Source organism: Quercus lobata, chromosome 5 (assembly GCF_001633185.2).
Source record: "Quercus lobata isolate SW786 chromosome 5, ValleyOak3.0 Primary Assembly, whole genome shotgun sequence".
Classification (NCBI taxonomy): domain Eukaryota; kingdom Viridiplantae; phylum Streptophyta; class Magnoliopsida; order Fagales; family Fagaceae; genus Quercus; species Quercus lobata.
The window spans coordinates 39,971,110-39,988,987 of NC_044908.1; the positions used below are offsets into that span (position 1 = coordinate 39,971,110).

At 32.9% G+C, this 17,878-nt stretch overlaps 1 protein-coding gene across 4 annotated transcripts; it reads left to right on the forward strand.

Moving 5' to 3' along the window:
* Positions 1-9,307: 9,307 nt before the first annotated feature.
* LOC115991751 (putative nuclear RNA export factor SDE5) lies at positions 9,308-17,096 on the forward strand. Of its 4 annotated transcripts, none has more exons than XM_031115645.1 (12): positions 9,308-9,716; positions 10,376-10,956; positions 11,068-11,093; positions 12,273-12,350; positions 14,019-14,083; positions 14,268-14,518; positions 15,241-15,323; positions 15,406-15,462; positions 15,734-15,801; positions 15,913-16,022; positions 16,104-16,174; positions 16,638-17,096. In XM_031115645.1, the coding sequence occupies exons 2-12, from the start codon at positions 10,386-10,388 to the stop codon at positions 16,752-16,754; spliced, it is 1,497 nt and encodes a 498-aa protein (XP_030971505.1). In that variant the 5' UTR covers positions 9,308-9,716; positions 10,376-10,385; the 3' UTR covers positions 16,755-17,096. The 4 variants fall into 4 exon arrangements, with proteins under 4 accessions (XP_030971505.1, XP_030971506.1, XP_030971507.1 ...); XM_031115646.1 differs by having other exon boundaries at positions 15,916-16,022; XM_031115647.1 differs by having other exon boundaries at positions 14,031-14,083.
* The last annotated feature ends 782 nt before the right edge of the window (positions 17,097-17,878 follow it).

Consider the following 17,878-nt stretch of genomic DNA (forward strand, 5'->3'; position numbering starts at 1 on the left):
TCTATTGAGTTCAACTCATTTGTTTAGTCTTTGGGAATTATCCATGAAACTACTCCTCCATTCTCACCTGCATCTAATGGTGTGGCTGAAAGACAAAAATAGAACTTTGATTAATTTTAACAAATGCCATGTTTATTGAGTCAGGTGCTCCACTAAATCTATGGGGGGAAGCAATTTTAACAGCTTGCCATGTTCTAAATAGGGTGCCACATAAAAAGACTAAACTTACACCTTTTGAGTTGCGGAAGGGGCATAAGCCAAGTTTGAGATATTTTAAAGTTTAGGGTTGCTTAGCCTTTGTAAGGTTAACGGATCCCAAAATACCTAAATTAGGTGTTAGAGCTACCACTTGTGCTTTTCTTGAATATGCAGTAAACAATACAACCTATATATTTTTAAAATGTTGAAAATAATGTGATTTTTGAATCAAGTGATGCTATCTTTTGTGAGGAAAAATTTCCTTTTAAATCTAAAAATAGTAGGGGCAAATAAGTTAGAGAAAATGTGTTATCTCAGCCTAGTTCTTCTACTAGTCATTCACAAAATCAAGAAAATCTTGATGTTGAACTTAGAAGGAGTAAAAGAGCTAGATTTGAAAAAGATTTTGGCCCTGACTATTATGTCTTTAATGTTGATGAAAATCCTCTTACTTTAAAAGAAGTTTTGTTATCACCTGATGGTATATTTTGGAAAGAGGCTGTGAATAATAAAATGGATTCACTAATTTCTAATAAAAACATGGAAGTTCGTAGATTTACCACCTAGTTGTAAAAAAAAAAAGGTTGTAAACTGGTCCTTAGGAAAAAACTTAAATTTGATGGCACAATAGACAAATTTAAAGCTAGACTTGTTGCAAAAGGTTTTAAGCAAAAAGCTGGTTATTTTTTTTTTTTTGACACTTTTTCTCTTGTTACTAGAATTACATCTATTAGATTGCTAATTGCTGTTGCAGCAATACATGATTTGAAAATTCATCAAATGAATGTAGAAATAGCTTTTTTGAATGGGGACCTAGATGAGGAAATTTATATGGACCAACCTGAAAACTTTGTAGAGTATGGTCAAGAAAGTAAGGTGTGTAAGTTAACTAAATCTTTATATGGCTTAAAGTAAGCTCCTAAACATTGGCATGAAAAATTTGATTCTTGCATGATTGAAAGTGGCTATAAGTCAAATGAATGTGACAAATGCATCTATTATTAAACTTGGGAAAACTTAGATGTCATTATTAGCCTCTATGTGGAGGACTTACTAATATTTTGCTCTAATTTGCATGTTTATATATGAAACAAAAAATATGCTTAGAAGCCAGTTTGATATGAAAGCTCTTGGTGAGGCTAATTTTATTTTGGGCATGAAAATTACAAAAACATGTGATGGAATTTATCTTGAGCCTCAAAATATTGAGAAAATTTTGAAAAAATATAACTATCATGATTGCAAACATGTTGTTACTCCTTTTGATTCTAGTGTTCATTTGTTTCCTGTTAATGATGATAATGATGTTGTTAATCAAAAGGAATATGCTAGCATAATCGGTAGTTTGCACTATGCGACTAATTGTACTAGACCTGACATTGCCTATACAGTGGGAGTACTTAGCAGGTTTACTAGCAAGCCTAGTTGAAATCATTGGCATGCCATTGAGCAAGTTATGAAATAACTATTTGGTATCAAATCACATGGTTTGTTTTTAAAAAAATATCCTTCTATACTTGAAGGTTTTAATGATACTGACTGGAACACTTTGTCAAGTAATCCTCTATCTACCACTGGTTACATTTTTACTTTGAGTGGTGGTGCAACATGTTGGAAATCTAAAAAACAAACCATTATTGCTAACCTAACTATGGAGGCTGAGCTTATAGCTTTAGCTTTAGCCAAGTGAGGAAGCAAACTGGTTGAGAGATTTGTTGCATGAAATTCCCCTTTGGGAAAAACCAATACCACCTATTTTAATTCATCGTGATAGCATTGCTAAAATTGGTAGAGTATATAACCATTTTTATAATAGAAAATCCAGACTCATAAGAAGAAAACACAGTACTGTGAGATCTTATTTGAGTAATGGCATCATTATTATAGAATATGTTAAATCTTGTGATAATCTTGCAGATCCATTAACTAAGGCCTTAACAAGAGAAAGGATCTGGAATATAACAAGGAGGATGGGATTGAAGCCCATACAATCATGACCCATGTATGAGGATACCCAACTTGGGGATCAGAGATTTTGAGAAATGAGTTCAATGGGAAAAACGATTCATATGATGGTCGTAAGAAAATGCATTATTAATTTTAATTTTATTTGAAAAAATAAAAAAGCCATCCCTATGGTGTAAATGCATTTATCTTGTAACGTGTAGGAGGTCGAGTTTTTTAAAACTCTTAATGAACAATCTATAGCTCTTATGAGTGGGGTGTCAAAGTTACAGGAGCACCCTAGATAGATTTCACCTACGTGAGCGTGGGAGTGGGGCCACTCTTTATGAGAATTGGGCTTATTCTCAAAGACACTTATGAAAACTGGGATCAGCACAGGGCCGTAATGTGCTAGCTAGTAAAGCTTATGTCAACACCTGGATTGTTATGTGTGAGCAGTAATACTTTATTTCCCCTAGACAGTCATAATTCAAGTTGGAGACCACTACTGACTCTAGAGTAGAGATTGTTGTTTCACTAAGTGAAGGTTCAATGCAAAGCACACATTCATGATGCATAATAATCCCTCTCTGACCAGTAATCTCTCATTTTCCTAATTTAATATTAAAATGAGTGGGGCAATGTTAGTGCATTTTAAATTAAATTACGTTAAAACTTAAATTAATTGAAGATTATTAAAGATATGAGTTATAGTGGAATTTGTTAAAGAAAGAGTTAACTTGTATGTAAGTTAAATTAAATTAATTAAGAGGAGTAATCTCAACTAATAAATAACATGTAGGTTATGAGAAGTGAGAGGGATTTCACAATTCACTCCAATACCAATGGGCTTGGTCTGCGATTGAATGCTATGAAAGATTCGTGCCCCCTCATCCTTCACCAATTGGTCGTTGGATGGATCGGTAAGGCACACGGTCCGACAAGTGGTATCAGAGCCCGGTCATAGGTTCGAGTCGTTGGAGCCGCATTGTGAGGGATTTCACAATTCGCTTTAATACCAATGGGCTTGGTCTGCGATCGAATGTTATAAAAGATTTGTGCCTCCTAATCCTTCACCAATTGGTTGTTGGATGGATCGGTAAGGCACACGGTTCGACAAGAAGGATTGGAAGACTATATATATAGTTATGCTATGGACTATTTTCATATCAAGAGAGAAGGAAGAGAAATAGTTAAAGCAAAGAGTATTGTGTGAGGGCCAAAGAAAAGTGTTTCTTTTGGTGAAGCTTTGAGCTCAACCACTTATGCAGAGTTGGTCCGAGCTACACAACGAATTGTTGGGCTGTCGTATCCTGGAGGGGACAAATTAAAAGTGAATTTTTGCTGCATTGGTTTCTAGGCTTTGCCAATCGCAGATGGCTTAAATCTCCTTAAAGAGAGTGAGATTTCCGTGTCTCAGTCCAACATTGTTCGTTTATATTTCTATTTTTATTGTAACCAAAATACTATCATTTTATTGGTAATTTCTCCAACATAAGATAATTGTCTAATACTTTCAATTATTCCATAATTTCTTACTACTTTCTTACGCTAATAGTATCATCTTTCTTTCTTTTTCTATTTTCAAATATTTGATGACTGTATAAAGTAGAAGGTTTATGATCTAGATCTAGATCTTCTTTTAGTTTTTGTTGATCATTTCATTTCTTAGCCAGGGTAAGATGCTTATCTTCCACAGACTGAAATTATTAGATCGGTCCAAGATAGAATCATGTCAAATAATCCATGAAGTAGTCCAAAAGTGATGAAAAAGTCAGGAGTAGCCAACTTCTTGTGCAAGGACTTTCACAAGAAAAAACTTCTTGTGCAAGGGACACTAATGGAAGTTAAAATTGACCGGCATATGACATATCAATAGTCCCTCTCAAGTGGTCACCTAATGAATGAGAGAAGGAAAATAATTGATTTAAATGTTGAGGGAACCACCATTCAGTCTTCAATCTCCATTATATTCATTGAAAAATCTTTTTTTTTTTTTAATAATGTTGAACTCTTTAAATTTATTGAAGTGGCATAGATTATCCTTGAAAAACATAGATTTTATAAAAGTTTCTGTAAATTAAAATGACTAACATTCGTAAGAATAATTTTATCCAAAAGAAAAATCATAAGAAGAATATTGAGGAAAGTGATGCGCAAATTTTGGCTTTTAAAAGAGGAATTAATTTTTTTTCTTTTTTAAAAAAAAAAAAAAAAAAAAAAACCTTATATAATAAGTAGCTATTGCTAATCAATTAAGCTCATCTAAGTATCTAACCCTTTTGAGGTTGCCTTTTCTTGTGGAGAGTTTAACTAGATGCTCTCATCCATCAAAGAAAATTCAGCTGTAAGTTCAATTCATCAATTTTGTTTCCAAGGGCTCTTAAGCACTTCCCCCCTCCAACTTAATTTGAAAATCGGGTTTGCTGCTTATCTAGCAATACAAATTTAATGGTTGCAGGTTAAATATCAAGCAAATTGCTCAAAATTGTATTTTCATTGCAAAATGGAGCACAATTTCACTTTCTAACATACATGGAAGGTTGGAAATAAATGTGTCCCTTACCCTTAGATTGCTAACATATTTACTCAAAGAAAATGTGTATATTTCACTTTAAAGTAAACTCTATACTTGTGGGTTCTAGTTAACTCAACCGATAAAGTTTTTAGTAGTTGAATTAGAGACCTGAGTTCAATCCCCGCTTACACCAAAAACTTATTGGTATCTTGGTCTAATGATAAAGAGATATCATCAGGAGTGGATACCATAAGTTGAAATTCTCTCTAAAAAAAAAAGTAAACTCTATTAAAAAAAAAAAAGAAGACAATCTGGAGTCATGACTTGCGAAAGAGATAGGGTTTTAGGTTTAAAATAATAATAATATTAATAATAAGGAACATAAAAAAGATGAGAAATCCGTGTGTTTGGTTCTGCTTCTTTTTTTATTTTTTTATTTATATAAGATAGAAATTTTACTCTAACCTAATTTAAGTGTATATGTTTGTAAAATTCTCTCTTACAAACTTGAACTCCGGCCCTTACCCCCCACACTCCACAAGAACTTATATTTGTGGAGTGACCATTGCACTAAGGGTATGCGGTAGTTGGTTGTGCTTCTTTGCTTTTCTCTTCTTGTCTTACATGAAGGAATGAGTCATTATTATCTGTATATATTAAGAGGATTCAGAAAGTTAGTTATTACTTTTTTCCCTGTCAAAAATACCCCTAAATTAATTAACCAACAACTTAAAAATGGGGTTAAAATAGTAAATTGGCAAAAGAAAGTTAGTTATTGGTTTTTTTACAGTAAAAAATACCCCTACCTAAAACTTAAAAAATGGATTAAAATAGTAAATTGACAAAAATAATAAATTTCTACTTCTATGTTGAAATGCCTTCCTACTTCTAATAAACTCCTATTTTTATGTTAATTTAAATTCCTACTTCTACTCTCTAACTCCCTACAAAATAGGATCACTCTTTTGTTAGTTTTAAAACTTCTCCAATCTACAAAACTCACCCCACGTTGTTGGTTTTTTTTTTTTTTTTGGTGATTGAAAAAAGTAAAAATCCCAAATTATAATAAATGCATATTATTAATTTTTACCCAAAAAATAAAAGAGTCTCTGAGCATGAGCGTGAGCGCGTGCTTAGAGGCTAGTTATTATTATTATTATTATTATTAGTATTATATATATATATATATATTTTTTTTTGAAAAACATGAATCAATAATTATTTCAATGCACGCCTTATCACCTATGGACTTTGGTCCATAGCAAGGAAATTTTGAGTTAAGTGATTTTTTAATAACTCTGATTTTGTTTCTATCACTTTCTTATTCATATAAAAATTTATCCAATAATCTCCTATTAGGGGGAAAAATCATCAAATAATCGGGCCCATATCATGATTTACCTCATGCTATACAAATTTAGGGTAGCTCATGGCGTTATTGTACTCGTTGTTTTATAAATTACATTTGCTAATGTGTAACGTGTGAGTGTGATAATTCACATCCTTTTATATATATTAGTATATGACCCATGTTTATGCACATGACTAATAAATTGAAGTGGTGCTATTGATGTTAGCTTGAGTTATTAAACATATAGGATAATAGTTCGACTAGGACATTTAGAGGTATTAAAATGGTTTTTCCTTGCAATTTTCATGATATTAGTTACGCCAAGTTTCTCATTACATTGCTGTTATGTATATAATTTTGAAAATCACTATTCGATACTACATATACAATATCAATTTACAATCATTGTACGTGAAATTCGACTAAATACAACACAAAATAAAAAGAATAGAATGGTCCAATAGTATCTCGTAAATTGAATGGGGATAGGTGCATGAGACCGTTCAGTTCAATTACAATTTTTTTGTTTCAAGATCTTTGCATACAAAATATATGAATAGAAACAATACAAAAAATATGCTCATTAGTTTAGAGAAAAAATAACAGCAAAAATCTAAACAATTTAATTTTTATGAAAAGCTAAATCCAATTTTAATTCTAATTGAATTTTCTCTAACCTTTGGTTTATATATATATTACCTAGTTTGTAATGGATTGTATATAGTCATTGTATATTACATAAATAACTTATAAATTTGAATTACTTTTAGGTATACAAAAAATGGCTCATACATATAAAATCATTCAAACTCTCTTTTCCTCTAATTTTATATATAAAATTAGATATATGATTAGGTTTTTTTATGATTTATTTATATTGGATTCCTCATTTTCTACTCTGAATTAACTCACTTTACACAAAAATTAAAAAAAAACTTAGATTAGATTAGACACGTGATGCAAAATTAAACTTTAATTGAAATCCAATTTTTGTATTGAATTTACTCACTTGACACAAAAATTTAAAAGTTTAGATTATATGGTACACGTGGCGTAAAATTAGACTCTAGTTATATTTTCTCAAACATGGCAAACCCCATGGTTGAGTCACCTATAGCTGATGTTCCATGACTGCCACGAATATGTCTTCATTGACCTTGTCTTATCATCTCCCTCTTATGGCCTCACCATCCTGCCCACCACCGCCATCACCACAACACGAATCATTCTCTATGTTCCTCCCTTTCTCTCCCTATCTCTCTAGCATTGAATATGCTTTTAATTGAGCTGCCTGTGGTTTCTTTTACTATTTTTTTTTTTCTAAGGGTTAAAGGTAAGTTTTTAGTTAATGGGAGGGGTTTTTAAGTGTTTGGTTAATGGGTAATGAGTTTTTAGTATATTATGATTTTTATGATTATAAATAGAGATAATTATTCAGTAATTTAGTCATTTGGGTTGTACATGTTTTAGTAATTTTCTAGATTGATATATTTTTGCATGTAAAATTTTGTAAAGGACGTTGATGTGTAAAGATGGATTTTGTCAAGGAAAATTTTAGAGATTGTCTAGAAGAGATTGGCGCTGAAGATTCCTTTAGAAGAGTCTTCACTAAGATGTCCACCATGTCCATCACGACCTAATCTTGATCATTTCTTTGTGTGTTTGATTTGATTTTAGGCTTTTATTTGAAGTTTTGTGTTGCAAATAGGAATTTTACTTGCAATGATTTGTAAATTTTAATTTTGGGAGGTTTGGTTTTTCATTTCTAAACCATAATTAGTGGAAAACAATGGTTTTTTTTTTTTTTTTTTTAATAATTTATTCCCATAGATTTTGGGGTTAATACTTGTTTTGGAGGTGAATGTGTTTACCTACTAGGAAAATTTTATGGTGACGAATTCTTTATTAAAATTGAGTTTGATTGTTGAGAAAATTTAGAAATGGAATATAGTAAATTGTTAAAGTTAAAAATAAATAATAAAAAAAAGGGGAAAATGTTTGTTCCAAACATGTTTAAAGCTTTGGGCTCCAATCACCAATAGATAGATGACATGTGCCCTATTATGTGCAATAAATGACATTTTTCTATTGGTGGTTGGAGCCTGAGGCATAAAACATGTTTGGGGTCAAATTGTGTTAAAAAAAAAAAAAAAAAATTGGTATACCATCCACTTCCCATAATTTGATAGATTTGAAAAAACTCAAGGGGTGTTGTTCAAGGGTAGGAAGCCCTCGTTACCCCCATCACATGTTCTTGTATGAGTTGTGGGATTCAAGTAGTGGCACGCCTCATTGTTGCTTGAGTGGTACTTATGGTATTATCCATTATCGCGTCACAGGGTGTGGGGTCAGTAAGTTCACACCAACCCCCCCCCCCCCCCCCCCCCTCCCCTCTTTTATTTAGGAAAAAAAAAAAAAAAAACTCACATTTTAAAATTCTCCAATTTATTTTTTCAATCTCACAAAGCAAAAGGTAATCCTTTACATTTTCCTCCCTACCATTTCCCCTTACTCGATGCATCTGAAGCTATCTTCCACAATTATCCATACACATGGTATCTTACCATTTAACATTCTTTTTTTCAATTTTTTTTTTAGAGAGTTTCAATCTCTAGTGTCCGCTCCAGATGATGCTCTTTATTATCAGACTAAAACACCAATTAGTTTTTGGTGTAGGTGGAAATTGAATCCCAGGTCTCTTATTCAACCATCAGAGACTTTACCAGTTGAGCTAACTGGAACCTACTTTTATATTTCAATTCTCAATCTAGAAATATATTAACTTTCTTCTCTTATTCTCTCATTATTTCATCAACACATTCAAACCAAGTAAGGAATAGCTACTCTCTCTCTCATCTTTATTCTTTCCTTGCCTCTCTCTCCAATCTCTCATTCCTTCCTTGATCTACCATTCAATAGTTGGATTAGAATGGTAAGGAATTTGACACTCTACTCTCATTTCCTCTCCCTCAATCCAAACGGTCTATAAAAATCTTTTCACCATTATTTTATTTTGGTGATAGACATATTATTTTAGCAAGAAAACAAGCCTGCCATAACTGTGTATTTATCTTTTATTTTTTATTTTTGAAACTTGTATTTATCTTTTATTTATAGCTAAATAGGCATGGAAAATAAGCTAAGCCTAAGCCTACTTATTAAAAAAGAGAGAAGATTAGCCTAACACTAAACTTTGCATTGAAATAGTTTCTAAAAAAATTTGCATTGAAATAACGCTATTACCCCTACCTCCTACGTCTCAATTAAAGAAAGTCCCACTCTCAAGTCAAGTCTCAATTTGGGAAACTTATAAACGAAGGGGAAAGCGGAAAGCAGCGTGGGGGTGGGGGAATCTCAAATTCTCTCACATTTTTATTTTCCCACAACCAATAAAGCAAATTGCGTGAGTGAGAGTGATTTGTGAAATTGAGAGAGGCGCCAAAAGTACCTCTCTATTTCTTCAAACAAAAATCCACTCATCATTTATTTGTTTCATTCATCAATTATTCATTTTCCCCCCCTATAAATATATCACAAACCTCATGACCTGACTCTCAACTCTCACATTCATTCCCAACTAGTAATCTCTCTCTCTCTCATACTGTACTTGAGTGTAACCAAGAGTTTTGAAATTCATAGGAAAGCTCCGATTATTGGATCACATTTTCTTTCAAACGCTGTCTTTGAACTCACAACTTGATTTCGGTAAGTGAAGATTTTTGGTAGTTTGGATTCGATTACTATTGTATTCCTTGTTTTGCTTCTCATTTTCAGTTTGGGTTTTTAGTTCATTTTTATAATAAAACATAACCCAATATTTTATATATATATAAAGTTGGTTGCTTTCTGCTAAGGTTCTTTGACAATGCTTGATTAACGAAATGAAATAAATGCAAAAATGACAAATTTGAGAGTACATGTGATGTGGCCCGGCCCTGAAATTTTTGGACTGTGTATGTGTCTGTGTCTGTTTAGGATTTATAACTTATTTGGTGAAAAGATAAGAGAATAGGCAGGCTGTCTTAGATACACTTCAATTAATTAAGCGGTTTTTTGTTGTTGTTGTTGTTCACTGTCCTATCTTTGGTTACTTTCTTTCATTTCATTATTTCCAGTCCACATGAATGTATGCCCTTTGGATCATTATATATTTTTCTATTTGTCACTTGATTAAAATCAAAGTGAAAGAAAGGTCACCATGTTTTGTCTGTTGCTTTGAGCAGTTAGCTTTGTATGGAAGTTATTGATGCTGCAGCAACTGTGGCTTATATCTACCAGTTCAAACATAATGTATCAAAGCATACTTTTGCCTTCTGTATTTTTACATTGTTTTTTTTTTTTTTTTTCCCTCTTTTGCTGTGAAGGGTTACTGATATGGAAGCATCTGGTTCAAATGTACCAAAATACGATGATGAGGAACAAGTGTTGAAGGGTTTGCTTGATGCATTTGGTCCTACATTTTCTCTTGATGATATAGCTACTGCATTTTGCAAGGCAGGCCGGAATGCAGATTTGGCTGGTGAGATTTTGTATGACATGCAGGGAAGCACCTCTAGCGCTGCTACTAACGCATCTAATGGTGAGGCGAAGGGTGAAGAATCTCCAAAATCATCCTGTGGTAACTTATCTGAGAAGTCGGATAAAGCAACTGGAAGAAATTCCAGAGCTTCAAAGCCAAAAACTCGACCAGTTTGTGCAGGCATGGTTTCAAGCATACTTGGTAAAGATTATATCAAGTCCACACCACCAGTAAATGGATCTTATATGGTGAGGAAACCGCTCAAACTGGACTCGAAGGTGATGCCAATGTCTGAACTTTGGGAAGTTGAAGCTAAGTCATGCTCTCCAAAGTATGATCACTTACACCAAGAAATGGAAGATTTTCTTTTCAAAATGCTTGGCGATGGGTTCCAGCTGGATAGGGATGTGATTCGACAAGTTCTTGGTAGACCATTCATTCTGTCTAATAGTCTAATTAATTGATGTTAATTGGAAATAGTGATGTTCCTACTGTGTTTTACATAGCCACTAATCAGGCTTCATAATGAATATGCAGATAATTGTGGATTTGATATGCAGCAGGTATGCTTGTTGTCCTGTTTATATTGCTTTCACTTAAGAAATATCCATTCTTTGGTAAATTGTGATTCTGTGATGCCACATCTCAATAACAATTTATTAGAATGAACTATCTTGCTTTTGGAGGGCTTTATAGAGTTGGTTGACAATTATTTGCTGATTCTTTCCTCTTTGAAAAATTAATGTTAAAACATGTCTTATTTTACCTTATAATCTTGCTGATATTGTTGGCAGTTTAAGGATAGTTGAACTGTATAGACTAGATAAACCGAGAAGGTCCAAGGGCTCCATGGTGACCCTGGTGAGCCAAAGGCCTGAGAAAAATCTATGCAGAACCAAGAGCCACAAAGCTTAGGCCTTTTTAAGGAACTGCTCTATTCTCTTAAGATCCTTGTATAGCATATGATACAGATAGAGCCCCCAGTTTATCTATGGCCTTTTATGGAATACCAGGCATGAATTAAAAAGAGAGACTACTAGATTAGTTGTTATTTAAAAAGTAAGAGGGGTTTTCGTTTTGTATGGTAAAGGAGATAAGTATCCCTGTAAGAATAACTATTGCTTGTGATTCTATGTCGAATGAAGACTGCTGGACAAGAAGTTCTCTCTGCACTAGAAGAGATAATTTAAGAAATGGGAGCTTGAACACCCCCACCCCCCCCCCCCCTCCCCTCCCACAGGTTCTCTCTTCCCAGTGCCCTCTTTCTTCCTTGAGGGTGGTGGTGTGGGTTTAGGTTTTCCTCAATTTCATCTTTTAATCTTGTTTGGCTTCATATTAATTCACCTCTGCTTTGAAAATGTTTTCTATGTAATCAAGGAAGCTTGGCATCATCATTTTACCTTTCTATATGTGTTAGCTTTTAGTATCAATAAGGACTATGGCTTATATAAAAAAAAAGTATCAATAAGGACTAAAATTTATATTTTTCCTTTTAAAACAATGCATATTTATATTCTCTCTGCTAATACCTGACAGTTATATATCCTTGACACTTGACAGAATGTCATTTGAAGTAAATAGATAGTGAATTAATTTTCCTGGGAAAATACATGTTGTTTCTAACTTTCTTTAATGACATATATGCCATTTTCTCATCTGCATGTCATTGCTATGATATGTTTAAGATAAAAACTAAAAAGCGTCTCTAAACTACAATTTCTGTTTTTCCTCTAACCATTCAGAGCATGGAGAAACTACTTGATCTAGCTGCAGTGACTGTAGGCAAAAAGAACAATTTTGTTGGTGAATGTACTGAAAAGGTTAGTGCGATTGCCAATATTTTTAGAATTCAGTGGCCAATTAGATTTTATATGCCTCCTTTTTTTAAATAGAAATTCATGGAATGCTTTAAGGGTCCATTCTAATATTTTATAAGAAACTGGCTAATCTTTTATAAGCTTATAAGATTCAGAGGCATGAGAAATTCATGAAGTGATTTGATAATGAAATGATCTGAAATTAAATTTGATTATGCATTTCTTTAGCCATAGGGATTTCAACTTGATTGCCAATGAACTCTAGCTCAAATGGTACCTCCTCCCCCTCCCCCTCCCTTTTTTTTTTGATAAGTAAAGAAAATGAACTCAACAGGTGCTTGTGTAACTTTCCAATTAAAAAAGAAAATGAATTTGATTAATATTTATCATTTGACTTTGATTTATGCAAAGTGAACTTAATGTAAATATTTACTCTGCAGAGGTTGAAAATTCTTCATTTTTGCATACTGTGTTGATTTTATAGTGTAAATGCTCTGTTCATCTCAATATTATCCTTGATAATGAGAGAAAAGATGATGACTATTATATTCATGAAAAAAAATAAAACTTTACCGGTGGGGGTTATAGGAGTCTGATGGTGGTGGGAGATTGGACTTTGGTGGGCATACAACCTAGTGAACTCCCTCTCTCTCTCTCTCTCTCTCTCTCTCTATCCCCCTTTTTTTTTTTTTGGGTTGTACTGAAACGGTTGTCCCCCATACGAACTCTGTTTATTTTCCTCTCTACCTCTGAATCTCATGCCTTTCCGTATTTTAACTGGTTGGTTTTTTATATATTGAGAAACTATTAAACAGTGTTTTGATGTTGTAAAACACTATAATTTATCGCTTTTTAATTGTCAGCGTGGCTGAAAGTTAGATAGGTTTTTTTCCTTTGTGGCAGCACAGCATTAATTTTAGGAGAAAGCTTTTGCTATTATATATAGTATATGATATGATATCTGATGGAATTATAGATATGTGAATTAGGGAAGAAACAAGTTCAATAAACTACAAGTTTTTCATTGGATGTAATTTGTCTTCTGTAGACCTTTGGTTGGACATGACTTAGCTATAATCTTGGTTGGAATATATGGGTTTATCATTTGGCTAGTTGAAATGTCAGATTATGCTTAAGAGGCTGTTTATTTTCATTGTTTGAGGATCAGTGGAAAGAGACTCTCGGTCCTTATTTTTGAGGGGCATGTGTTCATTTTCTATGTTTTAGGTAATTATAAAGAGTGTAACTGCTGCATCTTTGAACACGAATCTTTGTGAAAAGACATGGAATCATCAACTCCCAGTCTGGCCTTATTTATTTTTTATTTTTTATTTTGTCTTGTTTTGTAGTGTAATTGTTTAAGAATAGGTATTTTTGCTTGTCCTGTTTGTTGCAGTAAGTAATTTAATGATGTATCCCCATAAAACATACATTTCCTTCTTTTTATTTGTTTACAATTTTTCCTGCATTGCCTTACATTGACTAACATTTTTGCTTAATTTAAAATGAAATAGAACTGCCCCTAGGTGTTCTCTCTTGGGTGGAAAAAAGTGGGGTGTGGCAGGTCTTAAATTCAAATGTTTGCCTTTATGTAAAAAGAAAAGAAAAATGTATTTGCTATTAAGTTAGCAATTTATTGTAGTTTGATATTTTTTTTCTTTCTCGTTTGAGTTCATCTTTCAGTTTAGAGATGTGAGTCCAGAAGTGGAAGTACTTTCACATCAAAGAAAGCTACAGTATGTAAATCATCCTGGACGGTTTGATTGTTTCCGTTACATCCCTTTTATAGTAGCTAGTGAACATACTGTTTTGGTATTAATATTATTACTTCATTTTTAAAGGGAAGTGGTGGGAGGTTTTTTAGGTAATTCACACATTCTCTTCTAGGTCTTTTCTTAAACTTTGTTTGCATTCATGCAGAAATGGAAATAGAGTTTCATCTACAAATGGAATAGAACCTCGTGGACAACTTAGAGAGAGAACTGATCTCCAAAAGGAGGTTTTGGTTGCCTTATTTAATGCTCCAGAGAGATCTAATGAATTAGTTGGAAGAACTACAAATGCAGCAAAGAGATCTGCAACATCATGGCGACTGGTGGATGGACCTCCAATGGACTTTCTTGTAGATCACAAGAAAACTGTGACATGCTTACGGAGAGATCATGAAGATGGTATGCACTATGTTTTCTGGGAACTTGATGCCCTGAGTATATTGTATGGAGCTTGTAGAAGGTCCAGAACATTTAGAAACAGATGCTCTAAAAACTAATGGAGCTGATGTTCTACCTGTTAATGGACTTGTGTGCTTGCTCACTGTGGTCTTGGTTGGTATATTTTCCTGTATTAATGAAAATAAATTGTTAAGTTCTTTCTGTAGATATTCCTTTCACATGAGCCCTGATTAGAAATACTGGCAGGTTTATGTGATCTCTTGAATGATGCTGAAATAATTGTGGATTATCTTTCTATGTTAGAATATGTTGTCACTAATTATCAAGAAAAAGAAATTGAGTAAGGTTACATACTGACCTCCGATGTGGCCTTAGACTTTTGATTTTTCTGTGGCTTTGTTGCTTCAGTTAGATTATATGTCACATATACATTCTCACAAAGCTAGGCTCTCTTGCTGAATCATTTGTCTGTCTTCCTTTAAAGGGAATGATCTTACGGGTTACTAGTTTTTATGTCTTGGGAAAAAGGTGGCATTGGTTTGTAAGTAGAAGGCCATAAAAACAAGTCTATTCCTGTCATCTGGGCATATAAATGATTTTGCATAAATCTATAAATATCAGTTGTTTGGATGTTGCATAACTCAGTTATCTTCTAAATTTATGTTTACGTCTTTTCTGAGTTTGAATTACATTCGATACTTAGAGGTTGCTATGAATTGTAGATGTGGATGAAGAGGAAAACTACCAGATTCTTCGTAAAGCTGTCAAGGAGTATAGGGGCATCATGACGGAATATTATAAAGCTGTAGGTCACCTTTTACATTTTCCTGTTTATGCTCTCTATCCAGTTTTCTTCACTATAAATTAAGGGTATCATTCCTTGTCAGGCTGTTGATGCATTTGCTGAGGGGGATCACGTTCGAGCAGAAAAACTTTTAGAACAGGTAAGAATTCCATCTTACTGTCACTATGTCATATATGTGTTTGGGTGAGACTTAAGCAACAGTGTTTAATTTGTCTTAGTTCATCCAGTCTCTTGTGACTTAAAACACTGTCACAAATTGATTTAATTTCACACTGCTCTTCATTATGGCTCATATTGAACCATTCATATACATGAAAATGTTTCAGATGTGTCTTCCATCTGAAATAAAAAATGAGAATTTTAAACAGGATTTAAAATAGTTTTTATTGTGAATGCTCCTGGAATGGCAGGGACATTTTTTTCACAAAAAGGTTCGTGAAGCAGATGAAGAATCCAGTAAAAAGATTTTAGAATCTAGGTGATTGTCTTTTTATTTAGGCTGTGTTTTTTTTTTTCCTATCATTTGTTTGGGATGGGGGGTTTCATAAGCATCCATATGATATAGTGTTCTTTTTGTTTTGTTCATTAGCAGAAATGTGGATTCACAAGATGAAATTTTGCTTGACTTGCATGACCATGGTGCCAAGGAGGCGATACGTCTTCTGAAGTGTCATATTTCTTCATTTTCACGCATCCCATGTAAGTAATTGTTCTCAGTCATAACTCACTAGTGAATTGTTTTACATTGACTGGAATGATTTGCGTTGTCTTTCCTTTCAGCTATCAAGGACCTTAAAGTCATCATTGAGACAAATGACGAAGATATCACAAAAGGGTCTCGTAGACGTCAGGTGAGATTGGTTGATTTGTTTAATCTTAGTGCATCTTAGTGGGGATAGTGCTTCTCCAATTAGTAACTGTCTTGGGCTAATGTAATGATGTGAAAAGCAAGTTTTGAATCTGACAAATTCAAATGGAAGTTCGGAATGATGATTGAACTGTCCAGCATTAGAATATTGCTTTTGAACCCTATTTTTTCTGTCATTCACCTGTTTTCATGCTAGGCTACTCCCTAGAACAAAGTCACCTCCTCAATCTAATTAAACATACGCATAAGTATATATTTTAATGCTAGTCATATAATTCAACTTGTGTTTAAAATATAATAAACTGCATGTTTTCGAATCTTGAAGCTCCTTGAATCCTCTTTTAAGAAAAATTATTCTGTGCTATCTATCTATTTCATCGTTCTCATTCCTGGGCCTTGTGCTTTCATTGCAATATTTGGTAACTTATTTGATTTGATTTTGATAGGTTTTGAAGCTATTGGAGAGGGAATCAATTAAGTGGACTGAAGAAGGAAATGCTGGAGTGATACTAATCCACTTAGATAATATCAACCGAAAACAATTGAGTTTTGTCAAAAAGTAATATGCATTATAGAATCAAGTTGATTTCTCACAAACTACGAATTGATACAAAAAAATTATTATCAATTAAGAAGCACTAGAAAGGTTAAATTATGAGAAATTTTGGTACATTTTGAAGGCTTAGAAGTTTATTGCCGACTAGTTCTTCATATGTCATATTTTGTCTCTGTTGTATTTAAACTGAAGGAGTTGAATTTGAAGAAGCAAAAGAACCTGATAAGTAAGCACGAACGATCTTTAGGAGGGTAGGACACAATGACTCGAGAAAAAGTTTTGAAATGTAATGACTTTGTTTCAATGTGTTTTTCAGGATTATTTAATATATCATTTTACCTTTCTGCTCTTTTTATTGTTTATAGTTTTTATTTTATTTATTATTATTCTCATTTAATTATCACATTTATTTAAGATAAAGGGAATAAAGAATTTCAACTATATATTTGATAGTGTTTAATGTCTTCAGTCTTCACTCTTTGTAACAATTGCTTTTGTTTTGTTCGGTAAGTAAATGATTGGGGAATGAAATAAGGTGGCGTTTAGTATGGAATAATGTTTTAGGACTTTTGGAAATGTTGAAAAATCCCTTGACATCTGATTCCCTTATATATAACTGTAGTCTTTGATTTTTTGTTGACCTTTTCAGAACTTGTTACATCATTATTATCATCTATATATAATATAAAACTGAAGATTAAAAAAATAATTATAAATTTTTTAAATCAGACCTCACGTTAGAATAAAAAAAAGAAAAAAGAAAAAAAAGACTCACTTTAGGTTTCAAAAAGAAAAAGAAAGACTCATGTAAAAAAAAAAACTTTAAGATTAAGAAAAAAGAGAGAGAGACTCTTGTTAGGACTATGCTTGTCACATCATTATTATTATCTATATATAATATAAAACTGAAGATTAAAAAAATAATTATAATTTTTTTTAATTAGACCTCACGTTAGAATTGAAAAAAAAAAAAAAAAAAACTTTATGATTAAGAAAGAGAGAGAGACTCTTGTTAGGACTCTCTCTTCCCTCCTCAAAACCCTAGCAATTACCACCTCAAAACCCTAAACTAAACTTCACTTTAGGATTCAAAAAAGAAGAAGAAGAAGAAGAAGAAGAGAGACTCGCGTA